The sequence below is a fragment of the Hippocampus comes genome, unplaced genomic scaffold, assembly GCF_001891065.2.
Source record: "Hippocampus comes isolate QL1 unplaced genomic scaffold, H_comes_QL1_v1.1 scaffold117, whole genome shotgun sequence".
NCBI classification, from domain to species: Eukaryota; Metazoa; Chordata; class Actinopteri; order Syngnathiformes; family Syngnathidae; genus Hippocampus; species Hippocampus comes.
Window position 1 is genome coordinate 720,258 of NW_017805225.1, and position 23,088 is coordinate 743,345.

A 23,088-nucleotide genomic window follows, 5' to 3' on the forward strand; every position below is an offset into this window, starting at 1 on the left:
ACTGGTCTATCAGCGGCCGCTTCTGACAGCACCACCTCACCTGCCACAAGACCTTCATTCATACAAAGTTTAGTCCCTGTACAGAGAAGACTATTGGTCATATTTTATCCTTCTGCTATGCATGTGTAAAGATGCTAACATCGTCAAGCCAAGATTTTATATTCATGCTCAGTTTTAATCAACACTCGCACAGCAGAATTTTGATCCCGCTATTGTGGATATCGGGTGAGTCTGGTCAGTGCACCGTACAGGATAGAATTTGTTCATCCATCTCCATGCTGCATATGCAGCTTTGTATTAAACCCCATTCAGTGTCAGCCATTTTCTGACCCTTATTTAACCTACCATGTGATTTTTTTTTAATCTACTGACATATACCTGGGATTTAATTCTTCAAACAAAAAAATGAAAAGACGTCCTTGGCATTGAATGAGTTGATGTGATTTAGACATAACATTATCATGTCAAGATACAAGAGACATCGACAGCAAAGTATGACAAAGGAATGGCCGGATGAATGAACGTGACGAAATGCTGAAACATCACTTGACTCCCCAAATGAGAGTAGAAAAGAAGAGAACATCCGTAAATGAGAACTACAGTGTGAAACAAAGCGAAACCGACGCCATTCACTCCGAGCTAACATGAACAGTGAGTGCCTGACACAGATGTGCACATCATCCTGACTCGTACACACACATTGCACAGCTAAACAGATGGTCAGATTTGCACATAGAATTACACATCTACTTCTCTCACACCGAGAATTATACTGCATTGTAACAGAGAGCTAGAGCTACATGACAAATCTATACAATATATGCACACACACACACACACACACACACACACACACACACACACACACACACACACACACACACACACGCACCCTCAGTAAATAGCAGCTCAGGGATCTTCGTGTGCCCATTTAAGGTATCATTAAAATGCATGCTCATAGATCTCTCTCTCTCTCTCTCTCTCTCTCTCTCTCTCTCTTCTCTATATCTATATATATATATATATATATATATATATGTTTTTCCCCCATCCATATTTTAATTCTCTTCTCCTCAGGCGTGTCACGGGCGGAGCCTATCCCAGCCATAATAATCGATGGGGCAGCGGCAGGGTTCGCCCCGAATTGGTTGCCAGCCAATCGCAGCGCACTCAGAGATGAACAACCATTCACACTGACACTTAGGCACAATTTGGAGGGTTCAACTAACCTGGCACGCATGTTTTCACTATGTTGCAGGAAACCTGAGCACCCGTAGAAACCCCACGCAGACACTGGGAGAACATGCAAACTCCGCACAGGAAGCCCGAAGCCGGAATTGAACCCTACACCTCTTCACTGTGCTAACCATTCGACCACCAGGCCACCATATATAATCTTTTATATATATATATATATATATATATATATATATATATATAGATAGATATACTGTATACACACACACACACACACACACACACACACACACACACAACAAACAGGAATACATATATGCATCCCTCCCCTCTGAAAAAGGCATAATTCACTTCCACATTCGCCACCCCCACGCCCGCCTCCCCACACACACACACACGCGCACGCACTTCCTCTGTATAAAATGCCACACACACTAAGGCACGTACACACAAAGCCAATCAAATGCACTAGTAGTACGTTTGAATTCTTGCGCGCGCACACATGCACACGCACGCTATAAACTCACGCACACTCAGTACTGCTGTAGTGCTTGTGCTGCACCTATGCTAATGCTTGTGGACGCACAAAAAGCAGGTTTCCTGCGAGTGAGAGCGCGCGCACACCGGCAAACACTCAACGCGCACCAGCTCTCACTCCGCCTCATATCGTTCTCAGATTTCAATGTATGAGCTTTCCCACATACCTGATGGGTTGAAAATGTAATGCACTGGAACATTTGAATGATGGGTGTCTACTCATGTTGGGGAATTACATTATAGATTCATAGCAGAGCAATCCACTCCGGGGTAAAAACACTCTGTCCTCCAGGAATAAAACAGCCCCAATGACAGAAGATTTAAGAAATGGCAGGAAAAAAATGGCTGGATCAAAAAAAGAAGCAATCGTCTTTCATTCCAAACACTTGAGAGTTTGTCCTCAAAGAAACATATATTTGGCAATGGCTTCGGAGATGCTTTGTCACCATCAAAAATGCATATTCTATTGCATATGACGACAATTATAAAAGCGGATAGACGAAGAGGAGAATAGCTGCATACGTTTTTCTACAGTGAAAGGTCGCAACATGGATTGTTTGATTGTTTCGGTGGTCGACTGGTTAGCACGTCCGCCTCACAAAGGTGCAAGTTTTGATTCCGGGCCCCGGCCTTGCTGTGTGGAGTTTGCACGTTCTCCCCGCGCCCGCGTAGGTTTTCTCCGGGTATTCCGATTTCCTCCCACATTGCCAAAACATGCATGGCTGGTGAATGCAAGGCTCCAAATTGTTCCTCAGTGTGAATGTGAGTGCATGTGAAAATTGTTGTTCCGACTGTGTGTGTGCCGTGCGATTGGTTGGCGACCAGTTAAGGGTGTGCCCCAAGTCAGGAATAGGCTTCAGCACGCCCGCCACCCTTGTCGTTCCGATATAATAATATTACGTACCACGACATCCGAATAGCTGTTTTTGGTGCAAGCCTGGAAAGATATCTTGACATGGGCCTGTCGCAATGACCAAATCTAAAAAGAAAAAAAAAATTGATATCATGATGGCCACCCAGTGAAGTCCAAACCCCCGTTGAGGATCAACTAACACGAACAATGGTGACCTCGGGTGTCAAACTCACTTTTATCACCGGCCACTTTGGAGTTCCGTCTTAGCTCGGAGGGCCGTTATGACCGTGAAACTACATCCATCCATTCCTTTTCAAATCCGCTTCTCCTTAGGAGGGTCGCGGGCGTGCCGAGCCTATCTCAGCTGTCTTCGGGGGCAGTAGGCGGGGGACACCCTGTACGCAGACAAACAACCATTTGCGCTCACATTCAACATCCAGAGACAACCTATCAGCATGTTTCTGGAATGTGGGGGGGAAACCGGAGTACCCGCAGAAAAGCCACACAGGCACGGGGAGAACGTGCAAACTCCCCACAGGACCCTGTGCCTCTGCACCGTGAGGCCGACGTGCTAACCGGTCGACCGCCGCATCGCCCGAGGAGTATTTAAAATGAGGTTATTTCTATATCACAGGTTTCACTTCAAGCAGGGATGCTGAGGAACATACGCCAGCGATGTTTTTCTTGTGTGTGTACAAGTCTCGGTTTGTGTGGTCTTGTTCCTCCATGCAGTCATCTACTTAAAAAAGCACTCGCTAAGGCAGGACACGACATTCCCTCCAACACATACCATACAGTATTTGAAACACATCTTTGTAGCGCCATCGATGTGCTGTGTAGCACTAATGCACCTTGGCCTTTCCCACATTGTCGCTACCATAGCAGTCCACCCCCGCACAATTCAATAATTGATGTGTTCCTTTAAAATAAAACCTTTCAGAGCTTCAAGCCTACGATACATATTTTAAGGTTCAGCCTTTTGTTTTTACTTCTACCTTGTCCGTGGCACTGGTTGAGCGGCTGCTTGGCCACGAGTCCCCTGTGCAGATTTGACTCTGAAACACATTTTCAGTGAAGAATTGTTGAGTTTGTTTGTAATCGCTGTCAAAACATTTTGTTGTCGGAGCGCCTCGATGTTGCATTTGACACAATTCATTTTTACGAAGTGGAAAATTTAGATACAAAATGAAATACATTTAGATATACAACACGTGGTATTATCTCCCGCTTCCTCTGTGTTGAAGTTGAAAATTATTATTTTGTTGATGCAAACGGGCTCATTGACCTTGCTCTTAACAAATTGCCAAACCGATTTCAAGACAAAAAAAATGTATGTTGATTCTATTCTCACAAGAACCAGCAAATGCATTTGATGTTCTTTATTGTGTTGTTATATAGCGGAGGTCGCCAACCTTTTTTGTGTCACGGACCAGTTGAGACAATTCCATACGGAATCACCCAGCCCTATTTCCAGTGCCCTTCGGAAGGTAATCGACGGAATGGCTGGTGGTGGAGGATGGTGATGTATTTGACTGACGTCCAGCAAATCCACAAACAAACAAAAAAAGAACGTGCTCTGTCCCCGGTTCTACATGGGTCGCTGACTGGTGGTTTGGGCCCCCTGTTATATAGTACAGGTACTCAATATGAATTCATTTGAAGATAAGTTTATAAATGGCAAGTAAAAAGCGTGAGCGGTGCCCCCCCCCCCTCCCCTCCACTCTTTTCTTTGATCTGACAGTCTCATACTCAGTGAATGGCAGTACCATTGAATCCATTTACACATTTTTAGCAGAGGGTTGATGCATCATTCAGGGCTATTTTTCCCTGCTGTCACAGTTTTACACCTAATCTCATCATTATTTCATATGGGGTTATTTATTATGCTTCTGTGATGCATGTACACGAGCACAATACAATAGATACTTAAAATGCTTTTCTTTGAAAAGAAAAATCAATGCGCACTTAAAAACAAGCAGGCACGTATTTATAATCAGCTGTGCTTCTGGGGTTTTTTCATGGCTGTTGGTCAGTCTGGATAAAAGGAAATAACTGATTTGACAAACCAATCATGCTGTGATAACATCTATGGTCAGGTAAGCCATCTTTGTATGCTGAGCTCGTGTCAATGGCAAGTATCCGAGAGCCTTGCACATCCGTACTAAATTTATAAACAAAAGAAAAAAAGAAGAAGAAAAAAAGAAATGTGTAATATGTCATGCTTTTTGGTGTTACTGTCACTTGCCCGTCAATGTTGAGGAACTCTGAAACACCCTTGTTTTTGTGATTTAAAACATGGTCTACCATTTCAAAACAATTGATAAAGAGACGAGAAGAAAATGGTTTGGGGAAGCTGCAGAACGGCTTAAAGTAACGGGAATTTTTGTTCGAGCTGCATCCAACATGTGACAACAATCTCCATTTTCTTCGCATTGGTGACTGTCGGAACGAGACCTGCTCAAACTCAGCAACATGCCAATTCCACACAAAAATGGTTTGATCCAAGATTTCATCTTAAATTCATGTTGGGAACTACCTCTGTGGAATATATATCTAAGCATCTCTTTCTCTGTGTGTGTGTGATTATTTATAGGGCATCACAAAGTATACGTATAAGTGCTGCAAATTGAATTGGTAGCCCAAATGTGTTACAGTCATTGGAAATGGATGTTTGTGTGTGTGTGTATGTTTGTGTGTGTGTGTGTGTACGTGCGTGTGTGTGTGTGTGTGTGTATGTGTGTGTGTGTGTGTGTGTGTGTGTGTGTGTGTGTGTGTGTGTGTGTGTGTGTGTGTGTGTGTGTGTGTGTGTGTGTGTGTGTGTGTGTGTGTGTGTGCACGATAGAGACAGAAAGAAAGAAGAGACAGCATTGCTGACAGCCTGTCAGTTTGCATTGACTACAGTGCGACAGTAAACTGTCCAGTGTTTTGACAAGTCGCTCCAGAGCCACGCATGCGCATTGTCTCGCAGCGTTCAAACGGACTTAGATTTCCTCAGGACTCTAATCCTTGACCCCGATATCAGCGTTAGGGCGAGTTGCGTTTCTTTTAGTCAGAAATAATCCAATGTTGTCGGTAAACAAGTGAGAGTGATTTATTGTTGTCGCTGTGACTGACAGCCGAAGCATGGTCTCTTCAGAAATGGACGGAATTGTTGAGGACGCGTTATAAAATTGTCAAAAGCCAGAGACCAAGTGCCAATTATTCATTCTTTTGCTTTTAATTACTCATCGTCTTTTACTCATTAACTTTAACCTCAATTCCAAATCGGGCATCTATGTCATGGGGAATCGCCATTTTCAAGGGATGAGCAGAAGATTATGACCACACGCAGAATCTAAAATGACGCAACACAAACGTTTGATTGGCACTGTTCAAAAGCTGAGCAGTGCTCTCTTTTCCGAGGCAGAATAGATTTTTGTGACAACTTTTGTATTGGACCTCATTCAATTGTTTTGTTGACAGTGCAGTAGAAGTGACACCCGTGAGGGTTTGGATAAACACCCCTGCTAGAGAGTGTGATGGAAAATACCCCAAGCCTCACGACCTCAAATAAAACACATGACAACATTTCAATTCTCATTCGGTCCATTTGCGACAGCTCCAACAAAACCGCACTTGGGCACAAATTATTTTCTTTCATTCTTCTGAAAAGTGCACATTGCGCCAACAATAAAATCAGGTGGGGCACAGCTATCAGAGTGAACAAATTCTCCTCAATTCTAAATACTTTACTTTTCATCCAGATGAAGTGTGGGAGTCAACTTGTAACAGCGTCAGTACTTCTAAAGTGCAAGCAGGGCAGCGGGAGGTGAACGCTAAAAGGCTTGGATTATTCAGATGTGTCTGCTGCAAAACGACAGTAGGCCTACGTGGAAAAAAAAAACGCAGTTGTGTACTTGACGCTCATTTTACAATGCTTCTTAAAAAACACATCCTGGATAGAGATGGGTGGAGTTTCCTTTCTTTTGGTATTTTGCTCGTCTTTTGGCCGGTAAAAATGGCTGCAATGAGTGCCTTTGCACCTTTGTACGCCATTGTGTGACGGAAAGTAGCCGAGATGGGTCGATGGATAGCTAAGTAGCTTGGTGGCTACGGCCTTCCTGTGTGGAGTTTGCATGTTCTCCCCGTTCCTGCGTAGGCTTTCTTCAGGTACTTTGGTTTTCCTCCCACATCCCCAAAAACACACGATAAATTGAGTGGACACTCTAATTGTCCATCAGCGGATGGTTGTTTGGCCATGTGCATCCTGCAACTGGCCGGCAAGCATTTGAGGGTGTCCCCCGCCGATTGCCCGAAGTCAGCCGGGATCGGCTCCGGCACGCCCGCCGCCCTTATGAGGAAATGCCGTTCGGACAACGGATGGATGGGTGGCTTTCGAGAACGAGAGAGAAAGAGAACATTAGAATGTGCAAAAACAACCCTGTGTAAACTGACCATTTGTCTTTCCTGTTTTTGTGCTTGTTTGTTTGTGTACTGAAATAATGGCACCAACACTGAGAAAAAAAAAAAGAGGGCCGATGACTTATAACAGGCAGACAGAGCGAGAAAGCGACAGACCGGAAGAAAGACAGACAGGGAGAAAAAAAGAGACAGACAGAGAGTCCAAACGAGAAGAAATGGAGCGCGGCACATCAATCATTAGGATGATTATTATGGCAGTTGGCATGGCAACAACGCCCCATCCCCCCGCTCCTCTCCTCTGCTATCGTTCTCTGTTTTTCTTTCCCGAATCAGTTCCAATGCACTTAAATGCCATGGTAGGCACAAAAAAAAAAAAAAATTTGAAGAGTGTCCATGAGCATGAGCAACAAAGAAACCAGGACAGCAATGGAAGCCTATCGCAGTAAAATCTGAGCGCCAAAACAAAAGCATTAGTCGTTTCATTATGTTAATTTCAGATGCCAGATGTTGGAGGTTCTGTAAATCCTGTTGTGATGATCATAGCCGGTCTGTTGAAGGAATTTATCAGCTGTAGGAGTGTATTACTGTGACAAGGTTACTGTTCTCTCGCAGCGTTCCTTGTTGGGGTTTTTTGTTTTTCTGCTGCTAACAGATGGTGGAAGGACCATGGACGAGAAGTACATCAGAAGCCCCAGCAGACGTGAAGTGAGAGCACGAGCAAGAGACAAAAAAAAAAAATCTTTCTGGTTTTATTATCGCCACTTGACATTTGGACCAAGCTGCAACAATTTGCCATTGAACCGAAACAGCATTCGTGAGATCCGACTTTGATACGCGGATTGTTGGTTGTTATCTCAAAAGCATCAAATTTACTCTTCAATTGCAGTGGAACCTTTAAGGTTGGAATACAATCTGGACTGATGCTCACTTTTACTCTGCTTTCATTTATTGTTGTATTGGTTTCTATCAAGAGATAATGGAAACGGACTTATCGTTGCCACCTTAAAACGGTTAGTAACGCTAGCGAACATTTTCAAATAAATAAGATAGAATAATTAAAGTTGGCCACTTCTATTTTTAAAATGTAAAAACAGCGTTGACCCCCGTTTATGGCTAAGGTTCCGTTTTGTTTTTGTTTTTTTTCTTTTGTGTGACCGATGCAAATCGGGTATAACCAGCACAATAAAACTGTATTGAGGCAGGTTAGACCAAGTGGTGGTCAAGCGGATCGCGCTACTGTGGGCTTGAACATACCTGCGGTCAACTTTGTCCGCCACCAATCAAAGCGGTTCCTTTGACGCTCATTAAATGTGGCCCACTCACATCTCACGTGGATGCAGCTCGGTGCGGGAAAGGACGTGGCGATTATGTGCGTGACCGGCACATTGTCACTACTCTTTGCCGGTGTGGCAACAGGTAACGGAAGCGGGATACCGTCATTAAATACAGAATGAGTTGGTGGTCATAACTGGTGACTGAGTGTGTGTCCCTCCCCCAATAGCTGTTTGCTAGCCAGTATAAGCTAGTAAAAAGATTAAAACAATAAAGCGAGATATAGGAGTAACTGTTCTTGTTTTAGTGTCTTGTAAAGGCACGCGGGAACAGCTCGATTCTCACGACAATTCGTACGCATAGGTAGCTTGATAGACAGACACAGCTAGCTAGCGAGCTAGATGGCTAGCTAGAGTTGAGTAATTAATTGAATGAGATCTAGCCATCTAGCTAGCTAGATAGATCTCATTCAATTAATTATTCAAGTCAATTCGATTATTTACTAGCTAGATGGCTAGCTAGCTAGCTAGATGGATAGATCTCATTCAATTAATTACTCAAGTCAGAAAAGCAGCACTGGCATAGTGCAGAAAGGAGTCAGGCACACCGTATCCGCAAATGACTAAATGATCACTTGCATTTGCATTCATCAGATAAAAGCTTTATTTGGATGTTGGAGCGAAATGAATGGCTGATGTTATTAGTCACAAGCAGCTGCAGGCTCGGTGTGATGGACCATGAGATGCAGGTGGGAGGGCGCTGACTCAAACCGAAATGTTCTGTGTACGCCGGACGCCATGTAATCAAAATGTCTTCACGGATGGCATTTAGCGAAGTTCGGGGTAAAATGTGTGCAATTCTGCCCTTCTTTCTCCTCCTGTGCCGAGCTATCTGTCTGCCTGTCTGTATTTTCTGGGTCTTTGCTCTGACACAATTACACTTCAGCTCCTATCAGCTCGCTGGATGCTCCGCTGCACCCCAGGAATGGATGGATGCACATATGCGCACACGCACTTTTAGTCGCAACTCGAATTCGTGTTTCGTCGCCATTGCAATTTCCAATGAGTGCAGTGCAGGAGCCGTGCTCTCTGCTCCAGAGCAGTTCCTAATATTGTTAAAATATACGTTTGACAGTTTGACTGCAGAAAAGACAAATTCTCCTTTACCTGGGCTACTGTCTGGACAGGTGCATGGAACTTTGATAGAATGGATGGTTTCCCACTCTGGAGGTTTGACTGGCGAATGGAACAACTGCGTTTTTGCTTCCCCTTCGGCTGTCATTTGCGACTGAGGTTAATAGAACCCGATAGCAGTACAGTAACTGTACATTTGCAAAAAGACACGGTCGGAAAACAAAGAAGCCAACGACTCTATATTCAAAGCACAAACAAAACAGAACAAGAGCGATCACGATGCATCTTGAAACACGCATTGTCGGCAGTCCAGCTCTGCGGAATTTGAACAGGAGAAAGGCTACACGTGCTGTATGAAATGACATTGGTGCAATGGCAATACGTGTGTGTTTTTGGAGCGGATGCAGAAGTGTATTTTCTTGTTGCTATTTGATCTCGCTTCTGTCATGCAGTTGCAAGGTGGCTCACGGTGGACGATATTTTAGTATTTCAGTTTCGTTGAAAAAGATATGAAACCGAGGCAAGGATATTTTCTCCATTGTGGTTATGATTCTTCTTTTTTTTTCCTCTCTCCACGCAGAAGAGCTTCGGGCTGTTCAGCACTTGCCTGCCTTTCACGTGATCACAGAGCTCCCTGCTGGCCATCAGCGATACTGTCACTCTCTGTGTGAACCCTGCGTTCATTTTTCCTACGAATGGTGAGTTGGGATTGACCTGACAGGGGGACGACTTCGGGTACTGGTCGCCAGTCGGTCGCAGCCACGCAGGGCACCGAGAGAGAGACAGCCGTTGTCACGCACATTCTCACCACTGTCAGTGACTGCGAACCGTGCGACACTTTGACCGAGCAACAGTCAAACCGAAAGCTCTGTTCAAGCTCAAGGCAAGGCAATTTATTTTGATCGCTCATTTCATACACAGGTAAATGAATTTGTCTGAATGTGCTTCACCTGATTACATTCAAAATATCTAAAAGCATTTAAACCAGAACTTTCACGCACCAAGCACAGAAATAAAAGATGGCTTGAAAATGAAGTTCCGTTCAAGAAAAAAATCACTAAAAAACGTTTTCAAGAGCTCGCAGAATAGTTTTTGTATCAATTGAAGTCTGAAAAAATAGAAGCTTCGCTCCAGCGAGCAGGAAATGGACTTTTGTACTTTCTGGCTATAAAACAATTCAAATTATCCTCGTGACGGAGGGCCGAAGGGCACTGCGGCTCTTTGTAGAGTGAATACTCGAACGTTGAGACAGACGCCATCCTCACAAGAACCATGGCCGGCCAAGTTGAGGACAGCCTCCAATGTCCGCTCTGCTTGGAGATCTTTCGAGATCCTGTCCTGCTTCTGTGCAGTCACAGCTTTTGTGGCGCGTGCGTGCGGCAGTGGTGGAAGGAGAAAGGAGATCTGTCGTGTCCGGTATGTCGGGCGGAGTTTGCCTTGATGGAGCCACCTATGAACTTGGCGCTGAAGAATGTGTGCGAGGTCTTTTCGCAAGCCTCGGTGGGCTCCCAGGACCTCTGCGGGACGCACGGGGAGAAACTGAGACTCTACTGTTTGGACCACGAGGAGTCGGTGTGCCTCGTCTGCAGAGATGCGAAAATCCACGCCGGCCACAAGTTTTGTCCCCTCGATGAAGCCGCGCAAGATCGCAGAGGCCAAGTCCAGGAAGCCCTGCTGGGCGTGAAGAAAACCTTGCAGCATTATATCAACCTGAGAGAGAACTACAACGAGCAAGCAGAGTACATCCAAGTCCAAAGGGAGCGGATTGAAAGAAAGATTCAGAAGGATTTTGAGGAGCTGCATGCCTCTCTGCAGTTGGAGGAGGAGGCCAGATTGTCTGCTTTGAGAGAGGACGAGCAGAAGAATAGTCGGATGTTGAAGGAGAAAATTAAGGCTCTCGGCCAAGACATCGCCACTCTCTCAGACATGATCGCAACCATGGAGCGGCAGTTGACCTCTGACTCCCTTTCCTTCATGAACAACTACCGGGGGACCATGGCCAGAATCCAGCAAGGGCCCGACAGGGCCCGGCTACCCAAAGGAGCTCTGCTGGACGAAGTCAAACACGTGGGAAACCTCAAGTTCAACGTGTGGGAACGAATGACGGACACGGTCCGCTTCAGTCCCCTCCTTCTGGACCCCAACATGGCCGGTCCGGAACTCGCGCTGTCTGAAGATCTGACCGCTGTGAGTTTTCAAGTCGGACAGTGCCGTCCAAAGAACCCGGAGCGGAATCAGAAGTCCCACAAAGTGGTGGCTTCTGTTTTGTTCCCAGCTTACAGCTGGGAAGTGGAGGTGGGAGACAACACCGATTGGGAAGTGGGGGTGCAGTGGAAGAGTTCTTTGCCTCCATATGAAATGCGGGTTATGGGCCTTCGATTTTGTGACGGCAAATACCAAATTCTGCCATCTAAAGCCTGGCACCCACTGGAGAAACTGGAGAGGATTTGCGTGTCCAAAGTATGCGGATTCTTTCTATTCTCCAACGCTCTTACACAAACCAAAATCCTTGTGCAGAGATTACTTGTTTTGGAGTTTGTGGAAGCATTTCCTTATTTCTCCACAAGGTGTGCAATTCCTCTGAAAATCCTCCCAATTCAACCTCAAGTTAAGACTGAAATCAAGTGATAATGGTCGCTCCCACAATTGTTTGAAATGGCAGGGGGGCGTCCCCATTCAGTAAAAGCTCATGAAAGATTGTAAAATCATTGAAGTCTGATTTGTCATTTTGCATGATTACTGTTTTGTTTTTTCTTTTGTTCTTTTTATTTTTCCTCCAACGGAGATTTTACATGCTCTGACCTGTTGGAGAGTAGACATTGTTTTGGAGCATGAAAGAAAAAAAATAATCTTCAGTTCACCTTTTTAGTGATCAGAGTTTTAGCGTCTTCTTTTTTTTTCCCCACATGCGATCTTTTTCAATGAACAGATGTTGTTGTGTGCATCTCGTCACCACCAGGTGTCAGACACCATTCATCCCAAAGAATTGAACTTTGCGCTTGGACCCGTGGACTGAGAAGTAACCACGTCATCAATGTACCGTAAATACATTTAAGAGAAAACGTGTTTGTGTGCGTGTCATTTATCAAGTTTCTTCAGTCCAAATGCAACGAGACCCTCACATTCAGCAGAGACGATCACACTTGACCGCAGGCCAGAAAGAAATCACTCACACCAAAAAGGAGATTGTTTCTTTGTGTTTGAGACGCCAGGCCATTATTGACTGCGGCAGGTTTTATTCTTGTCTATTTAATTGCCAGATGAGTCAGACTTGCTGAAACACTTTTGAGGAAATAATATTGCCCCGAATCAATACGCGAGTCCCCCAAAACAAATTGGGCAATTCTTGGAGCAAATAGTCATAACAAAAGTAAAAATGTCATCCAGACATGCGTCCCCTTCAACCTTCTGGAATGAATACATCCAGACTGTGCTTGACCAACAACATTTCTAGTTCTATTTCTGTGATAGTACCTCCGCGTGATCGTCTTTCAAAGAGTTTCATATACAGTGGCTGGACTTTGACCATTAAAAAAAAAAAAAAAATCACTCGGGCGCTTTGGCCAGCCATCTGAACATATCGCAGAAAGTGGGTGTGGGGGCAGTTAACATGCCAAGTGCAGAACCGCTCACTCACAGATACAAAGAGATCTGGGCCAAAGGAAAAAGCTTTATTCAACTCGATGCGTCGGCGTGAATTCAAATGACCCGCCGGTTTGTATGGCAACACGTCAAAAGTATGCGTTTCCTTCATATGTCCCCTAAGATGGCAAGGGGGTGACTCATTCATAGACATACATTCGTCATAGTTAGAAATATGAGCTGACTAACCCGAAACTGTACTACCCATCACACAGACATTTTCATATTATGAAGTTTTTTCAAATAATGAATCAAAACATAATCAAGCACGTTTTCATATGCAGATGAGCTGCCTAATTGCTATTCGCTTTAAGTGCGCCTATAATGACAAATAACAGGTCCGGGGGGGCTGAAACGGAAGAACCGGAGAACTTGTGACTTATTTTCTAACTTGGGCCTGGAGATCTGCCGTACGTATGGATGGAACCCATGGTCAAACTTCTTCAGCGCTCTCCTTCCCTCTGTTCTTCTTTACATTGCCTCTTTCTTCCCTGTTGTCGAGAAGAAAAAAAAAGCAGATCATCAAAATATGCATCAGACTTCAGGAAAGTGAAACCAGATGTGAGATGAGGCGTCGAAAGGGAGGGAACCCTGGAAAACATTTGTTGCTCCTTTGCTTCTGGCCGTTCAATTATAGTGACGGGATCTTTGACATGAAAGCCTGCTGCAGTAGATTAAAAGCTGACCGTATGGGAAACGGGTGGACGGTAAAAAAAGCTTCGGGGACGGGTATATTTCCGAGAAAAGTCCTCAGTCATCTGACATTTCTTAGGTTTTTCCTGCGTTCAAAATTGCATGGCGACCGCCTCCGGCTAATTTTGTGCAGCCCCCAGCCAGATCGATTGATCTCGCGAAACACAGCGTAAAGCTCCAGCGGTGCTGATTCTTGACCCTTTCCCACCGCGCGTGTGCTCGTGCCAGTTCTGGGCCAGTGCCCAGGTTAGCACCAGTTCTTTTTTTTTGACTCTAGCTCTAGCTCCGGTGCTTGAAACTAGCCCCGATTATTTGTTGGTTCCGGAAGACTCTGGCACCATCTAGGGCGGGAGGCGAGGTTGAGGAATGGCTCCCTGGACGCACAAAAGTTTTGCACAAACCAGAAGATGTGGCCAGATAGCATTCCATCTCCGACTCGCAGCCAAACTCGCGATCATCTACAAACGAACTCATTTTTGTGGCGGGCCACTTTGGAGTGACGTCTTCCCTCGGAGGGCCATTACGACAGTAAAATCGCATCCGTCAATCCATTGTCTGATCCGCTTTATCCTCACGAGGGTGGCGGGCGTGCCGGAGCCTCTCCCAGCCGTCTTCGGCTGCAGTTGGCGGGGTACACCCCGAACTGGTCGCCGACCAATCGCAGGGCACAAATACACGAACAATCCCAATCACACCCAAGGACAATTTCAAGTGTTCCGTTAGCCTGCCACTCATGTTTTGGGAACGTGGGAGTACCGGGAGAAAACCCACGCAGGCACAGGGACAATACGCAAACCCTCCACCTCTTTGCCCATTGTGCCGCGGTCCCTTAACTTGCACGGGTTGATCAAATGATTCCGAGCTCAATAAATGCTTTGGTTTCCCTTGCCGTGGCGAAGTAGCGTTTGAAAATTTGCCGTTCCCGAGCAATATTGCGTACGATATGTGAATTCGTGTTGTTATGAATGATGATCAAGATTTCTGCATGGAGCGCTGGCAAATGATGTTATACATGGGATCCATCCTTCGAGGAAAGCTATGACAGTCACCTGTAAAATAACAGCCTCTCTGCTTCACACATTCATTTTTAAGACGACTTGTCTGTCCCTGCCCCCCCCCCCAGCCCCCTCCAAAAAAAAAAGACCTCCCACTGAAACAAACTCTTAACTTCACAGGTGCATTTATCCCGGTGCAACCAGATGGGGGATCGGCTTACACCATCAACAACAGTCCTGTTTTCCTGCACTTTTCCCCCTTCCCTCACACTGTTTCCGTCTATTTTGGCATTTCTCCTTTACCTTGCAGCAGCTTAAAACCCCCTCCCCTCAGATTTCCCCTTGCCCTCTTCTCACACGAAACACTTTTTTGAAGCTTCATTTCCGTAGCACATTTCATACACAAGATGTGTTTCACACGAGCAAACTTGCAAAGCGTTGACAACCGGTTCATGACATTCAGAAGCAAAAGTAGCAGACCAAACGTAGTCAAAGCACGTGCAACATCAAACTTTCAAAACATGGAAGGCATTTTTAAGGGAAAGAAAGAAAGAAAACGGTTTCTAAACTCGCTCAAAGGGAAAAAAAAATCATATTTGAAACCTTATGGAAGACTTCATCAAAGGTTCAATTGCAATACATCGCACATGTGCCGATTCTAAGTTCATGAGCCCTAAGCAAGTAACTTTAGTGTTCTTGTCTACGATGTGTAAATAGCCCACTCTACGTTCCTGCCGCAGTGCTTCTGAGCTACTTCCCGGTCCGCATCTCTCCATCCTCCAAGGACCGTATGTAGGGCGAGTGCCAGATTAGGAAGTGAAGCGGGCTAGATCTTTTGGGACTCCACCCATTCTAATGTGGTTCCAAAGGGCCGGATTGTTCAGGGACCAGACCCCATCATTGATTCCATGCTGTGAATGTGATGTCGCAAAGGAACCTTTGACAAGCTCAAATACGGGTTACCTTTCAGGTTTGCCTCTTCTCCGTCCTATTTTTAGGAGTTGGCAGTGGAACAAGAGAATCATTGGAAAGCCGCCCGAACTGTCCGATCACTCAGTGGTTGGGTTGGACGGAAATTGTCCCCCAAAATCCCATCGTTGCCCTCTGGCAGCTCTGCGCCTTTGACGTGTGAGCGTAGCCTACGGAACTCTTCGATCTGCGCAGGGGAAGGAAAAAGGAAAAAAATGACATTTGTGGCCAGACTGAATTGTAGGTTGCAGCCTGAAGGAATAAAAGGTTGGGTCAGTGTGACATTTCAGCGTCGTGGGCAGATGCGGCGTAATGACTCTTTTTTGTTTTTTTTCCTTACACATTCATCTTTGCAACTTTGTATTAAATCTAAAACACGTCTTGAAACCAGGAATTGCCACTACTCGACAGAAGGAGAAAATGTCAACATTCCGGCCTCTGTGAGACAATAACACACTGTTTATTTGACTTCACAAAGACCAATGTGACCTTCCTCGCTCCAAATATTTGCAGTACACTTGAGATCTCCTCTGGCTGTTGTCGGTGCTAAGTGTTTATGTACCAAAGTAAGAGAAGCTGTGGGAAAATCAGAGGACCCCTGCAGACTGCAAAGAGCAAAACAACATCCCGATAATGGCACCTACCAAGAGACGCGCTTCCGAAGCACAGTTTAAAAAGTGAGCTAGCAGGTAGGCGGACGGCCACGGGAATCGAGCCGCCGCAAGAGAATATGAGATCAACGAATCCACATGATGCGACCGTGGCGCTTTTGTTTTATGACATGGCGCCATCTATCTATCCAACCAACCAATGGATGTACTGTAAGTTTCTCGCAATGTGTGACCCTTTCATCTTTCGCATACCCTCCTCCCTTTCTCAAAGAGCAAGAATGAAACGGATTGGTTTCGATGTGAAGAAGAAATGGAAGAATGTAGAATACATTTACCTGTAATTGCGATATTGTGAGAGGGTAGCGATAGAGGATCCAGATGACATTTTCATTACAAGGTGGCGTTGTCAGAGATCCTTGATACACCCAGTAGTCTCTCAGTAATGGATCTGAGGGCATATTTAAAAGTGACTATTCATGTCATGGTCTGAATAAAAGTCATTGTGTGTGTGTGTGTGTGTGTGTGTGTGTGTGTGTGTGTATGCGCACGTGTTCTAAATACAAGATATGTCATTCAGTATGAGATGATCCCACCCACCCCCACCCCAAATGTGGCTTTGTACATTTATCTTACCAGGCAACAAAGTGTTTGGGTTAAAGCAGGGAATTATCTTGCTCTTCCCCTAATGAGGGGAAAAAAACAACCCAAAAAAACAGCAAATTACAAATGATCATCTCCAAAAAAAGCTCAAAAAAGCTCATTTTAAAATCATAATCATAAACTATGCAAGTGTAGGTAAATGGTATTTCTGAGAATCATCAAAATGTATCTCGGAGATTTTGGAAAAGGGCTTTTTATTGTCGCTTTCTTGTGTCCAAAATGGCATCTGATCTGCTCCGAACCCACCTTGTACTGCAGGTCCTGCAGAACCTCTGTGATGGCTTTCAGACCCAGATGCTCTTTACCAACCTGTTGGCACAATTTCGATTTGCGAGGTCAACAGAGGCACACTGGATCTTTGGGACACGTGAATGACTGTAAAACGATTCGGGCTAATCACGAGTGAAAACATGTTCCCTTCCTTGGGTCAGCAAAACTCATACAATTGAAGGAAGGAAAAACATGACATTATAAAAGACCAGGGAAAACACGCCGAAACACATAGTTTGGTGTCAAAACTAAACTTCTCCGAAAATGTGCAGTGTGGAGATTCTGTTTTGAAGGACGTCCACCATTTGCTCACCTGCACGAAAAGAGCAACAATGAGAACTCCGTTCCTCTTGCCCAAAGCGTCCTCCAGAGAATTGAACAGTGTGCTGTTCCAGTGAATCAAATGGAGCTTCCAAAAGAAACAAGAGAACACAAGTCGAATTGGCTCAAGCTCGTTGTCATCAGCAGGTGTGCAGAGCAATCGTGGCCCAACGCGACGGGTGCCGTCAGCTGGCGATGACTGAAGACTCTTAAGCAAGATTATCCGGTCGGAGGAGAGGAGTTGTCAACATACCAAACAAAGTCGGGCTGCGTGCAACTTTTCTACTAAATGAAATCAATGGAGTGACGTGCTGCTCATTTACCTGACATGCGATGTCAAAATATGAAACCAAAGGCCGTAAAGTCAGTCGCAAGGTTTAGTTTGAGACTGTAACACGAGCACAAATCAAAACGGCCCCCGTATGTGGCGCATTTTTGCGTCTCTTGTTTTGTCACATTTCGCCCAGGAGGGAACTAAATGCAAACAAACTGACGAGACAGTTCATCAACAAAAACGCAATCATGAACTAAGTAACCCAAGCTTTAAAAGGTTGGATCGGATAGAATCAGAAAGCTGCATTTGGCGCGCCTCCTTTGAAATAGCCCGGTGGTTTCGTCGTTTCTCTCTTCCTCTTGCTCTTTAGCAGAAAGAGGGTTGTGGCCTTCTGCTCTGACAAAGTCAGCCGTTTCTCAGCCATGCCAGCTATTACCAGAAGGAATGTTTTTCTTTGAAGGAAGTTACAAATGCTGGTGCTGTCTGAACGACGAATACTAAAATTCAATAATTTCCCTGAAGTGCTCCTGATTTCCTGCGTGCGCGTGCGCGTGGGTGTGTATACCTCCATGGGGAAAGCCTTAAAGTTGACCGTGTGCTCTGATCCTCTCTGATTCTCTTTGCCCCAGTGAAATCGAACCTCATGAAGTTCATACTCATGATCGCTCGGTAATGGACCGCCGCTGACCACTGAACACAAGTCGAGGAAATTTGTGAGCAAACACGGTGCCGTGAAAAAGTAGTCGCTTCTTTCCTCATTTTCTGTGTTCTTTGCATATTGATCACAATACAAAGGTTTCAGTTCATCAAATCAATTTTAACATCGAAATGACCATTTCATTGTGCGGGGGGGGGGGGGATTCAAAGCTATCAGGTTCTACATCATGATACTTTTTCTCGGCACCGTACGCATTCAGAAAGAAAGCATTCCGGTAATTTCGATGTAGTGTCCGTGTGTGCACGCATACCTGACTTTGACTTGAGAAGGATGCGTACAGTGTGTCCATCATTCACGACCTCGCAATCACGACACACCACATAGTTTGATGACAGGCGGACATCCAGGAGGGAGGGGTCATATTGGGCCTCCCTGGAGTTCAAGTTGATGGGAGACTGACACTCCCCATTCGCCGCTGGGTAATGGAGCCCCCACTCTACACCTATGTGGAGCCAACGCATGCACAAAAAAACCAAAAGGCAACATGAATTCATTCGAGATGATCCGTAATCTTCTTATTGCTTGGACCATCATTTACCAGCAACTCGTCAAGCCCTTTTCGAAGCCTGGACAGATGAAATAAATACAGCACAAAAAGTTCGGAAAGTGTGTTGGGTCTTTTTCTCCCTTTGATATGTTGCCACATTAAGAAGAAACATGCCAATGCAGGATTAGCATCAGAATTGCGTGTATACTGTCGCCATGGGATTTTTTTCCCCCCGAGTGCAACTCACATACTACTCAGCCGAGTTGTTCATCCCACAAAATGCACGTGCCTTACTAATGCGGCAACATTTAATAGGAAAACAAAAATGATTTCCAACAGGATGAGACTTACTGCCAAGGAGCATTGTTTGAGCAAAAAAAAAAAGTGTACCGAACCAACATTTCCGAGCAATAGTAAAACCCTTGGCCTCCTAGCCTCTGTAAAACTTCACGTGAGCCTGAACACATTTGATTTTGAAAGGGTCCAGCTTTCCCGTGTCTTGCAGGACTGCCCCACGCGAGGCCTTTTGGCTGCAACCACAGCAGAGGCAGACACATTGAGTGAATGCGAAAAGTGAGGGGCGGGAAGAGAGGGGCATCGCATTCCCCCGTTCCTCAGCAACGAAGCTCTTGACAACTTATTCAGTGCTTGAACCATTTATTTATGCACATTGAAGAAGGCAGTAAGTTTTGTTTTTGGAATGTGGTAGGAAACCGGAGTACCCGGAGAAAAGCCACGCAGGCATGGGGAGAACATGCAAACTCCACACAGGAAGGCCAGAGCTGGCATCGAACTCGGTACCTCTGCACTGTGAGGTCAATGTGCTAACCACTCCTCAACCGGGCCGCCCAAAAAGGAAACATAAAATATCCACCCCCAAAAAAATGATGAAAACAAGATAATGGCAATAAACAAATAAATACTTTTTGAATGAAAAACAATGTCTAAAGTAGGCCAAAAACAATTAACTTCGGAAAAAAAATAATTGTCCCTTTTCAAATGCTACGTTTTTGGAATGTAAAAAAAAAAAGTAAGACAGTTCATGGTGAGTCATAACCAATTCAAATCAATAAAAATATTTTTTTAACGCTTGATGCGGGGATGTGAAAATACACAAAAGAGATCATGTGGTTGCAGAAGTGCGCACACCTGCTTAGAACTGAGCTGGAGTTGAGTTCAGAATGAACCGGTCGCACTCAAAGTCATGTGTTCTCGAGTTGGGTCTGGGGGCCGAGCTTGTTTGAAAAAAAAAAAAAGCAGTCAGTGTTAGCACAGCATTTTCATGCTTGTGCTCCAGGCTTGCTTCGCCTTTGGAAAATATTGCCATCTTCTTAGACAAACAGAGCCATCCACTTGCAATTGATTCAATGACCTCGGAATGAAATGACAGTACACGCAAGCATCTTCTTCTATCGAGCAAAAAATAAATGAAAAAAAGTCATGAAACGAGTACTGGAACAGCTGCACTTTATTTAAATGGTGGCCGGCGTGTGCCGACTCACATGGACTGAATGCGTTTGGTTGATTCTAAAAGCAACAGTCACGTCCTACTTCCAAAGCGGCGAGCCCACCTCTACAACCACAACCACATTATTTCAGATGTTCATTTTTACTTCCCCCTTTGGAAAATAAAAACAAGAATAAATTGAGTTGTACGTGTCACAGTGAGTGGTGGGAAAAGGTTTTGAAATGATTGGTCTCGGTTCCATTTTTTTGTACATCATATACAAACAAACACCTTTGACCCATTGGTGTTAAAGGGCTTAATCAGTAACGTGAAATAACAATATGATGATAGAATTGTGTCAATTTCTGAATATTCAAAATATACGCTAGTCTTCTAAAATTGTGTGTTCGTAAGAAATACCAACAAATATTGTAAAAAGTTGAAAGCGAGTCAACTTGGATTCATGGCACAACCATGCAAGTTATACTTTAAAAATGCGCCGGAAATAATGTGTTAATATTGGATCATGTGTTAGTAATGAATGGACAAATGATTATACTTACAGGGAGAGTTTTAACAGATTAAGCACACGGCATTATCCTCAGTAGAGGTTGCGGGCAAAGGGACAAAGTGAGGGGAAAAAAACAAACATATCATCAACGCAAACTGACAAACGCAGGATATTTTACAGCAGTGGTGTCCAAACTATGGCCCAGGGGCCATTTGCGACCCGCCATCCATTTTTCAGCGGCCCGCGACTTGATTGAAGAAAAACAACATTTAAACGACATTTGACATGAGCTGCAAGGTTAGTTAAAAAAGTTGAAGGCGGGTAGAGTGAGAAGGGAGGATGGACTGGAGAACTTTTTGCGATATTCGAAGATACAAAAAATTATTCAAAGAAGAGAATTGCTTTCATCCTTCCGTTTTTTTCCTTATGCGGCCCTCAAACAAAAAAGTTTGGACACCCCTGCTTGACAGTATCAGGCTGAATGAAAGTTGCTCAAGTAAGAGGAGAAAAAAAAGGTTGAAATGTTCATGCTCTGTAATAGAAAAATATAGTCTGGCGCTCTTATTAGCTTCTTCACACAATGGAGAACAGCCTACCTTCCTCGTAGCCCCAGTCCAGCTCATCTTTCCTTGGAGTGTTATTTGACTCCTCGTTCACTTTGTCAGCCATGCTGCTTGGCAGTCCGCTCACTCGGGATGCAAAACGGGTCAGTACTTTCAATTCACTCCGGCACACGCTGTTCACTTGGACGGAAAATTGAAGTCTCCGTTGCGCCGACAAGGATTCCCAGCTCGCTGCGTTACAGCCTACCCTGTCTTTATCTAAAATGTAATTGTTTTCTCTCTCGTGGTTTTTTTTTTTTTTTTTTTTTTTAAGTTCCTATATTCGGTTGTGGTGCCTGACCAAGTTTCTGCCTGAATGGATGTAGAGCTGTCGTTCTCTGCATTTTTCTTGACTCTGTACGCCCCCCCCCCGCCCTCCTCTGTGTTGCTCGACTGTCATCCCCCTCTCCCTTCCTCCGCTCTGTCTTTCTCTGCAGGTGCATGCACACACAATTTGGCTGTCCTCCAACAGATATTTCATTGCGTTCACAACTTGAGGTTTCTTTATGGAACTTTTAACAATACGATAAATCTCTGACACTGACTGTGTAACTATAAGAATAAGAATAAGAAAACCGTTATTTGTCTCACAAAGGAGAAATCCCCAAACTACTGTGTCTTTATGATATTGCTTATGTTTCTCTGCTCTGCTCTGTGTGTGTGTGTGTGTGTGTGTGTGTGTGTGTGTGTGTGTGTGTGTGTGTGTGTGTGTGTGTGTGTGTGTGTGTGTGTGTTGGGAAGCTGGTAGGAAGGCCATGCTGGTGTGTTTCTTTTGGAGGCCATGGAGAGACACTCCCTTGAGCGAAAACACAGAGGTGGTTGAGAAAACAAAACTGCCGGCAAAAGAAAGTACGAGGCCAAATTGTTGTTATTTATCTCATACGCCTTCATAATGGTCAGAACGGTTCACGATTTGCAAAGAAATTTCACTGAGCTATGAGAATCAAACAAGGCAACTTGGGAAAAGTAACTAACTCCTACCCACGGCCGGGTCTGGACAGCCATAAATCTTAAGGGGCGGAATTAATTGTGCTCCAGCACCTTTGACCCCATGTTAACTGACAAATTCACTCACTCGGATGCGGGATGCACCAAACAAGCGCCTTGTAAAGAACTGCGGTCTCCAATGCTTGGCACACTTATTTGATTGCGGTTACTGTCGCTAGACCAACTCTATATGAACTTGGGTTAGCGTTAGTCATATGTCCGAGCGGCCTCAACCCAAACTGATCGTGCTCTGTCAGGCCTCTAACCTAAGACCTTCCCAACTTGAGTGTCCCTATGAAGACTAGCTTCTGTTGGTATAGCCCAGAAGGTCACGGAGGCACCCAAACCTTCAGACCACGATAAGGTGGCAGTCCCTCAGAAGGATGTTTTTGTATTTTTTTTAATGGTACCCTTGGGAGGATGTTTTTATATTTTTTTGTGTTATTTTTTTGTATTTATTTTTATTTTATAATGCCCTTAAGATAATGTTTATGATTTTTATTTTATT

At 44.7% G+C, this 23,088-nt stretch overlaps 2 protein-coding genes across 3 annotated transcripts; one reads left to right on the forward strand and one right to left on the reverse strand.

Annotated features, from left to right (window-relative positions):
• The first annotated feature begins 8,885 nt into the window (after window positions 1–8,885).
• On the forward strand, window positions 8,886–12,459 carry LOC109515469 (tripartite motif-containing protein 35-like). The gene is made up of 2 exons (XM_019869267.1): window positions 8,886–9,102; window positions 9,974–12,459. Exon 2 carries the CDS (start codon window positions 10,666–10,668, stop codon window positions 12,019–12,021), a length of 1,356 nt encoding a protein of 451 aa, XP_019724826.1. The 5' UTR covers window positions 8,886–9,102; window positions 9,974–10,665; the 3' UTR covers window positions 12,022–12,459.
• A 584-nt stretch (window positions 12,460–13,043) lies between these two features.
• On the reverse strand, window positions 13,044–21,966 carry ca8 (carbonic anhydrase VIII). 2 transcript variants are annotated; one of them, XM_019869381.1, is made up of 9 exons: window positions 21,588–21,966; window positions 18,797–18,982; window positions 18,394–18,518; window positions 17,547–17,642; window positions 17,210–17,272; window positions 16,937–16,985; window positions 16,639–16,751; window positions 15,687–15,879; window positions 13,044–13,526 (listed from the first exon to the last, which is right to left on the reverse strand). In XM_019869381.1, exons 1-8 carry the CDS (start codon window positions 21,658–21,660, stop codon window positions 15,745–15,747), a joined length of 840 nt encoding a protein of 279 aa, XP_019724940.1. In that variant the 5' UTR covers window positions 21,661–21,966; the 3' UTR covers window positions 13,044–13,526; window positions 15,687–15,744. The 2 variants fall into 2 exon arrangements, with proteins under 2 accessions (XP_019724940.1, XP_019724939.1); XM_019869380.1 differs by having other exon boundaries at window positions 18,797–18,988; window positions 21,588–21,965.
• Window positions 21,967–23,088: the final 1,122 nt, after the last annotated feature.

What these genes read in the sequence shown, in the direction of transcription:
- LOC109515469 (XM_019869267.1), top strand. Translation starts at nt 10,666, where the DNA reads ATGGCCGGCCAAGTTGAGGACAGCCTCCAATGTCCGCTCTGCTTGGAG.
- ca8 (XM_019869380.1), bottom strand. Translation starts at nt 21,660, where the DNA reads ATGGCTGACAAAGTGAACGAGGAGTCAAATAACACTCCAAGGAAAGAT. An exon ending in CCCAAACACTTTGTTGCCTG is followed by an intron (nt 16,752 to 16,936) that starts GTAAGATAAATG and finishes ATATGCCCTCAG; the next exon opens with ATCCATTACTGAGAGACTAC. An exon ending in TCACAATATCGCAATTACAG is followed by an intron (nt 15,880 to 16,638) that starts GTAAATGTATTC and finishes TCCCCTGCGCAG; the next exon opens with ATCGAAGAGTTCCGTAGGCT.